Source organism: Hirsutella rhossiliensis (genome assembly GCF_020360975.1).
Source record: "Hirsutella rhossiliensis strain HR02 chromosome Unknown scaffold00019, whole genome shotgun sequence".
NCBI lineage: Eukaryota > Fungi > Ascomycota > Sordariomycetes > Hypocreales > Ophiocordycipitaceae > Hirsutella > Hirsutella rhossiliensis.
The window spans coordinates 174702-182497 of NW_025408685.1; the positions used below are offsets into that span (position 1 = coordinate 174702).

The following is a 7796-nucleotide window of genomic DNA, read 5'->3' on the forward strand; positions in this document are numbered from 1 at the left end:
TCAGAAGATGCTTGTACCGTCGAATCACGTTCAATCTGGCTCATTACGGGTGCGTAGAATGAAGTTATCCAGCTCGCCCTTCCAACCCCCATTTTTGGCAGTATCCTGAGCCAAGTTCTGCACTATGGATAGAATGGGGATAATCCCACATGATTAAAGCCTACGATGAAAGCCAATAATGTTCTGTTTTTGCTGTGTTGGCTGAAATGACTTACACAATCTGTCGGCATCCTATTTTGGCCGTTGCTTGGTTTGATGTCAGCACCGCAGCGCATCGCCGCCTAGATAAAAGTTCTAAATATATGCCAGACTTTCACTGCTTCTCATGATTCAGGAAATCAAAGGATACGTCAATTGGCACCGTTGTTGTTGAGCTATTGTCGATTGATGTTGAGCGTGCGAAGTCGCCGCAATCCGGCAGATCACCAGATCCGGCAGATCATCGGAAAATCCCTTATCTAGCAGCAGTTTACTGCCTAAACAGGCAACAAACCTTTCATTTGTGTATAAAGAACTGCGCATCTTCCGCTTGTCAACCTCGGGGATTCTCTGCGGAAGATCTTGTGTCGCCAGATTCCTCAATGGCCCCCGCCGCCTGCGGTAAGCACGGGCTTTGCTTGCTTTTGGGGATACATGCAGCAAACCAGAGCGAGAGCCGACAGCGGACCAAAGCACGTAAGATTTTCGACGAGCCGGGGGGGCACATGAGACACGGCACGCTCGTGCTTCTTTTCCCAGGCCGCCCCGGTTCCATTGGCGGAGCGTCAGTTCCGTGGCTCGCATCATGGTCCGTGAGGTTTTCAAGAACTCCGCGGCCAGACGATGAACTGACCATCTCGTATTGAATCATGTTGGCAAGTACGGACCGAGCGAGATCTACTCAGCACTGTCAGCAGCAATGTATGAAATTACAACAGTATAGGAGGGCGGATAGAGCAAATCAAAAGAGTCCTCCTGGGCGAGCCAATGGCAACGCCAGAACGGCTCCTCCTGCTTATAATGTACGTCCCGGGCGCAGGAGCTATTTTAATCTTTCCAGCCGTCATGATATGTGACGAGGCGTGAAGAAAAACTAAACATGAGTGACGCGCGCTGACTGCAGCCCTGTGGCCCCGTTGTCGGCTTAAGCTTAATCCTGCTCAGGGGAGCCAGACGGTCTGGGCTCTGGACGACCCAGCATTGATGCCGGTGTCAGCAAAAACGGGTATCCAATGGGGTTTCTGGCCCTGAGCCTTACGGACGGCTCCTGCGACACTGGATCTTGCTTATTTTCACCTCTCACCATTTCTTGGCAGCCCGTTAGTGTTTAAGTCTGGCACCAGGCACTCGCCGCCAGACAGACGAGGTTTGCTGAACATCTATTCGCCTTGTCAGCCTCAGCCGCGGCGACTATTGCCACGATGCAGCTTGGCAGCTGAAATGCTTCTATTCTGGGTATTCCCATCAAGACATGCCGGCAGGCGAGAGTTCCCCTGCTCTCGCTAATGACGATGCAAGTGATCAAGTTTCTGTCCTTAGGTCCTTCCACCTCTTTAATTAAAGTGACTTCCTATGTATTTAAGCCGCTGGCCGTCGTCCTTGTTGTCAATCCCCAAGCCTACCAGCTCGACCCAAGATTTCATCTCAAATCCCAACAGCTTCCTTTGCCGTCAAGTCCACTTTTCGAAAGAAACCACCATGCTCTTCACCAAGTTCGCCCTCGCCTTCGCCGCCCTGGTGGCCGCCAATCCCGGCGAGCCCGAGGAGCACCAGCACGTGGCCCGGGCCCCGTACCTGGGCATCCTCTACAGCCAACCCAACTACCGCGGAGCCAGGCAGACCATCAGCGACCGGGAATCAGGCCGATGCATCAACCTCCACGGCTCTCTGTAAGCCGCCCCTCGATTAGGGCATCCTTCCTCTTTCCGGTCTCGACGGCGCTGACAGTGTCAAAACCAGCCGCGAGGACGTCCAGTCGATCAACATTGACCGCCGCGAGCGCGACTCTTGCACTCTGTACGAGTATGTTCCCCACTCCCCTCTGAAGACGCATCTGCGCCGCCAAAGTTCGTCTGGATGCTAACTCAGGCTTCGCAGTCGTCGTGGCTGCCAAGGCTCGTCTCGGAGGTACACTTCCGACAACCGCAACATCGCCCGCCGCCGAGTCAGCTCCGTCCGCTGCCGCCGCGGCCACTAAACGCCTACGCAAGCTCAGCAGCTTCGGGGCCGGCGTCGCCACTGATGGGGAAACACGCTGGGCTTGGGCATGGCGACATGTAGTCGTTACCCGTCGTGCAGGACTGATGGAACTCGGATGCATGTTCTGAGATGGATCTCGCTCCTTGAATATATAATATAGTCAATATTCCATCCACCACAGGCATTCCCTTTCGATAAAGCCAAATCTGCATTGAGTCCATCAGGTGGGTTTCTTTCGACTGGATTCGGAAAATCGGCTTACTGCCATCTTTTTGCAAGGAGCACAATCACGACGAAACAGAGTGAAGAACGGGCAAGACACAACTTGCCTATTTAGACAAAACTCGCGTCATTGATCTCGTCGCTCGCTAGCTTGCTGAAATCAAGCTCCAACAGGTTTCCGATACACCTGGAAATGAACTCTGTTGTAGGCATGCACGTTGCTTCTCCTGCGAATCCTTGGATGCGAGTCGAGCATCCACTCCAAAAATGTCATGATAATTTCCTTGGTCGATTCTGCAAGATCAAGCGGATTGACTGACAGGCGTACACAGATCTCTGCGAGCCTCAATGGCTTCGCCCTGCCCGATTTGACTGCCATATTGCTATTCGCTGTAACCTTCCTATTCGGGCATCATCTAGAACCCTGGGTTGTGACACCTCCCCCGCATATCAGACGAGTACTCGTACAATAGTTTACTAGCCAAGTGCGTACTTTTCCCGGTCAGTGACACTTTTGCTAGTGTACTCCGTAGTGTTGATTCAAACACCCCCGTTATTCAAAACAAGTCACAAGACCACGCGTGCACTAAAACGTGCCAAGACAATATCTAGCTGGCCATGGCACTCAATCACAGTTTCCCGTGCAAGACATAGGCTGATTGCACGCCTCCCCTAGCCTTGGACCCGGTCTGGGCCAAGGTCCCAGACCATCGACGAGTCTTGGCGTCAAGATCTTGTCCTTCCCAATCAGTTCCTCTCACTCTGTGGCGTGGCTGTTCCTCCATAGCCATGTCCAGTCCCAACCTGCGCCTCCTGATGATGGGGTCTCCTCGCCAGGTAGACGAAACGTTTTCAGTTGGTTTTCAGCAGGTACACTATCTGCACTTTGTGGCCCGTTATTCGGCATGGCTGCGAGGACCAACCTGTCATGACAAGTTCCTTTGTTTAGCTCCTTGGTGTTGGCTCTACTTGTGTGCTTGTCTCCTTGACTTCGACAATCCAGCAACATCGAAGGGCCTTTTCTTCTTCATATGAATGCTGTTGCTCCTCGAAAGACCGTAGTCGCCACCGACCTAGCCGCCAGGTTACATTCCAGTGGCATGCTCTCTCGGCGCCTGGACCATCCGCTTGGCCGTCGAGGCGCGTTAGTCTGCCCACAACTCTCGCCTTGGCAGCATGGCCTCGTGTGTGTACTAAGAAGCATCTTTGTCCATCGCCGATTGTCCATTGGAGAAGAGTGTCCATTCAGCCAGTCCACTCGAAGCCACCCCGGCCGCCCTCAAAGTTCCCGTCGTTGCATGAGGGAGCATGGCCGCTCGCCACCTTCCGAAAGCCGCCCACCCGACGTCTGGGACAAGGATTGCCAAGTTGAGAAGCTGGTCATGGTTCGTGTTGGTTGCACAGTATCGTAGCTCACATGTAAAAGGCGACGCATCGCTGCCTTTGTCTTACCCACGTTATTCTGTCAGGGCGCCATCAGAGCCTTCGAGTCTGCTCCTCACACAGCTTCGACACTGCACGACATGGAAGCAGCCATGTCAAATGACCCCAGGTCTGGCGGAGACGCCCAGTCCCAAGACGAGGGCGTCTTCAAAAGGGGTCACGATGAAACTGTCGTGGAGAAGGTTGTCAGTGTTGACCTCCAAGCGTATTGATGACTTCACTTACAGAAGCATAGTATGGACAAGATATTGAAACGGAACACGCCCACGCCCTCGAGTCGTATGTAGTTTCTTGACGCTGTGACTGCCAAAGACTAACTCAAGTCGATAGACACCTCAATGCCACCGAGGATGATGTCCTCGAAGCCAAAGAGCTGGCTGCCTCCATGAGCCTCGAGAGTGTCCGCGCGGTAAGCGCCCTCATCTCAACACGTCCATTCCAATATCATTAACATGAAAGTCAGTTGATGACCAACGTACTGGCAATTCACGATGGTGATCCCAACTTTCCTTACCTGACAATCCAAAACATTAAAGAGTTTCTTGGTAAGACAGCATAGTCGATCGATCTACTTGATATCCTCCTAATCTCGACCAGCCAACGACGATATCATGGCACACCCCGAAAAGCACGAGCAGCTTGTCGAGGAAATGAAGCTCGAGGCGGCCATCATTACGCACAACAGCCCCTATGCCGAGGTCCGCGCCGTCGTCGACAACCACGACGACCCTAGCATGCCCGTGTCGACGATTCGTGCCTGGACCCTGGGCTGCATGTTCAGCGTATTCTTGTCCTTTGTCAACCAGCTTTTCTCCATCCGCCAGCCGGCCATCAAGTTTGACACAAACATTGCCCAGCTTCTCGCCTTTCCTCGGCAAGGCCTGGGAGCGCTGGATGCCCCGGTACGAGTTTGCCCTTCCGTTTACGGGCACCAAGATCAACATAAACCCGGGCCCCTTCAACAAAAAGGAACACATGCTCATTGCAATCATGGCCAACACGTCCAGGAGCCTGCCGTATACAAACTACATCATCTGGACCCAGGTGCTGCCGCAGTATTTCAACCAGCAGTACGCGCGCAACTTTGGCTACATGTTCACCAATGCCTTTGCGACCAACTTCCTGGGCTACGGTCTTGCTGGCTTGACAAGAAAGTTTCTCGTCTACCCGTCATACTGCGTGTGGCCCATGTCCCTCGTCACCATTGCCCTCAACACGGCGCTGCACAAGGAATCCAACCAGCCCGTTCTGGGCCCTTTTAACAAGACATGGTCCATGTCGCGCTATCGCTTTTTCCTCGTTACCTTTGCGGCCATGTTTGTCTACTTCTGGTTCCCCAATTACATCTTCCAGGCCTTGTCGTACTTTACTTGGATGACTTGGATCGCGCCGGACAATATCAAACTGAATATCCTGACTGGCATGCAAAACGGACTTGGAGTAAGGATTTCTTCTTGGACAGCGGCCCGCTGAAAATGCTGACGCTGGTAGTTGTTCAACCCCATCCCGACCTTGGACTGGAACGTCATCTGCTTCAACACCGACCCTCTGGTAAGTCAATTCAAGAAATCAAGTCGATACGCATTCATTCTGACGCAGAATCAGATGGTACCGTCATTCACGACCTTCAACGCCGTGGCCGGCATGTTCATCACCGGCCTCTTTGTCCTGGCCGTGTGGTTTACAAATGTCTGGAACACGGGTTACCTGCCCATCAACACCAACCGTGTGTACGACCACTTTGGCAAAATGTACAACGTCTCGCGCGCCCTCGACGAGCACGGCATGTTTGACCTAAAAAAGTACACGAACTACTCGGCCCCCTACATGGGCGCCGCCAACGCGCTTCTCTACGGCTGGTTCTTTGCCATTTACACGGCCATCCTGACGCACGTCATCCTGCACCAGCGGTACGAGATCAAAATGGGCTTCCGAACCTCTTCCGCGGCCTTCGCTTCCGCAAGAAGAAGGCGACGACCGAGACGGCCAACGAGCAGAGATCCGAGGGGGCGTATTCGGATGTGCACAACCGCTTGATGGCGGCGTATCCCGAAGGTACTGTTGCCCGCGACTGCTCACCCTTGCACAATTGCTCAAGCTTGTTCAGTTTCCGAGTGGTGGTACTTTGGCATCTTGGTCATCTCGGTCGTCTTTGGCGTCCTCGGCATCGCCCTGTGGCCTACGTACACCTCGCCAGCCGTGGTCCTGTACGGCATCGCCCTGTGCCTCATCTTTGTCATCCCCATTGGCGTGACGGTCAGCATGACGGGCATCGAGATTACCCTCAACGTCCTGGCCGAGTTTATCGGCGGCGTGATTGTGGAGGGGAATGCGCTGGCCATGAACTTTTTCAAGTCGTATGGGTGCGTCTCCCATCGCTGCAAACGATGAGCTGAAAATCTGACGTTGGGCCCCAGCTACGTGACCTGTGCCCACGCCATTTCCTTTGCCAACGACTTGAAGCTTGCTCACTACGTCAAGGTAAGGCCGGAAGCCATGGTGCCGGAAGCCGTGGTGCTGGAAGCCATGCCGAGGAACTGATGATTGGCAGATCCCTCCCCGTGTCACCTTTGTCGGACAAATGCTTGCCACGCTCATTTCGACTCTCATCTGTACGGGAGTCATGAAATTCCAGGTACGTTGCCACCCAAACAAGCCGCCGGTCACGGGCACTCAGATTTGCGCAGATGGACATCAAGAACGTCTGCACAACGGCTGCGCCCATGAGGTTCCTGTGTCCCGGCCCCAACACATTCATGACGGCCTCTGTCCTCTGGGGAACCATTGGCCCCGTCAAGGTATTTGGCATCAACGGGCAGTACAAGTGGCTGCTGATGGGGTTCCCGGTTGGCATCGTCCTCGTCACGGCCGTATGGGGGCTCAAGAAGATGTGGCCCAACTCGCGGGCGCTGCGGCAGATCCATGTCGTGGCCGCCATTGCCGGGTCGCTGCAGTGGGCGCCCTACAGCTTCTCGTACGCGTGGCCGGCCGTGCCCGTCGCGTGGTTCTCGTGGATCTACATCCGCGGGCGGTACCTGGCGCTGTGGTCCAAGTACAACTTCGTGCTGTCGGCGTCGTTTTCGGCGGGCGTAGCCATCTCGGCCATCATCATGCTCTTCTCGGTCCAGTGGGCCGGCATCAAGATCGAGTGGTGGGGGAACACGCAGCCGTTTCAGGGCTGCGAGGAGACGGCCTGCACCGTCTATGCTCTGGCCGAGGGCGAGCGCTTCTTTCCCTGGTGGGACCGCACCAAGACTCCTGCCCCGTAGATGCCACGCAGCAACCATGTTGGACTTTGATGCCCCAGGCAAATAAATGCATGATAAATTACCGCATCCCAACGTTACCATTCGTCACCCCCCTTTGGGTAACACCCATTTGAACTACATGCCCCACCCCCCTTTCGGTAACACCCACCTTTCGGTAGCGCATTTGAAAAATTCTCCACCAAAAGTCTACCATTTGAACTACATGAAATATGATCAGAACTTAACATTATAAACACAAAAAAATATCATTCCGTAGAGAAATGGACGCTCTTATATGTACCGGCGCTTTTTTACCATTCGCCCGGATCTGGTGGTGACTGGAAGGGCTTCGGGTGCCACCTTGACTTCGATCATTGAAGCTGTCTCCACCTCTGAGACCGCCTCCTCCTCTGTGTCAGAATTCAGCACAACGGCTATCTCTTGGCTTTTAATTTGGGGAATGGCTTCCTCAGCCACCAAAGCTGCACTGAGAGTCATGAACCGTCTGTTCGGGTTCGGAATTGCTCTCCTCTTCTTGCCTCTCTGCAGCCGGGCCACTTCTTCCTCTAGCTTCGCGATTCTGTTGCTGTGCTCGGCAAGCGTCTGTTCTTGGGCTTCAAAGCCTCTAGCTATCACGGCGTATCGTCTCCGGGTGCCAGGAGTCTTGTTCTTTCCGAAATCGCGAATCTGGCGGCTGTTTCTTGG

The 7796-nt window shown here is 54.1% G+C and overlaps 2 protein-coding genes across 2 annotated transcripts; both read left to right on the top strand.

Annotated features, from left to right (window-relative positions):
• Positions 1–1677: 1677 nt before the first annotated feature.
• Positions 1678–2176, top strand: HRG_11151 (uncharacterized protein; the record flags this gene model as incomplete). Its single annotated transcript, XM_044869621.1, has 3 exons — positions 1678–1868; positions 1939–2001; positions 2077–2176. 3 exons carry the CDS (start codon positions 1678–1680, stop codon positions 2174–2176), a joined length of 354 nt encoding a protein of 117 aa, XP_044715174.1.
• Positions 2177–3923: 1747 nt separating this feature from the next.
• On the top strand, positions 3924–7112 carry HRG_11152 (OPT oligopeptide transporter protein; the record flags this gene model as incomplete). The annotated part of the gene is made up of 13 exons (XM_044869622.1): positions 3924–4028; positions 4079–4122; positions 4174–4252; positions 4307–4388; positions 4441–4633; positions 4701–5283; positions 5335–5394; positions 5443–5790; positions 5841–5898; positions 5951–6206; positions 6261–6324; positions 6395–6478; positions 6531–7112. The coding sequence occupies 13 exons, from the start codon at positions 3924–3926 to the stop codon at positions 7110–7112; spliced, it is 2538 nt and encodes an 845-aa protein (XP_044715175.1).
• Positions 7113–7796: the final 684 nt, after the last annotated feature.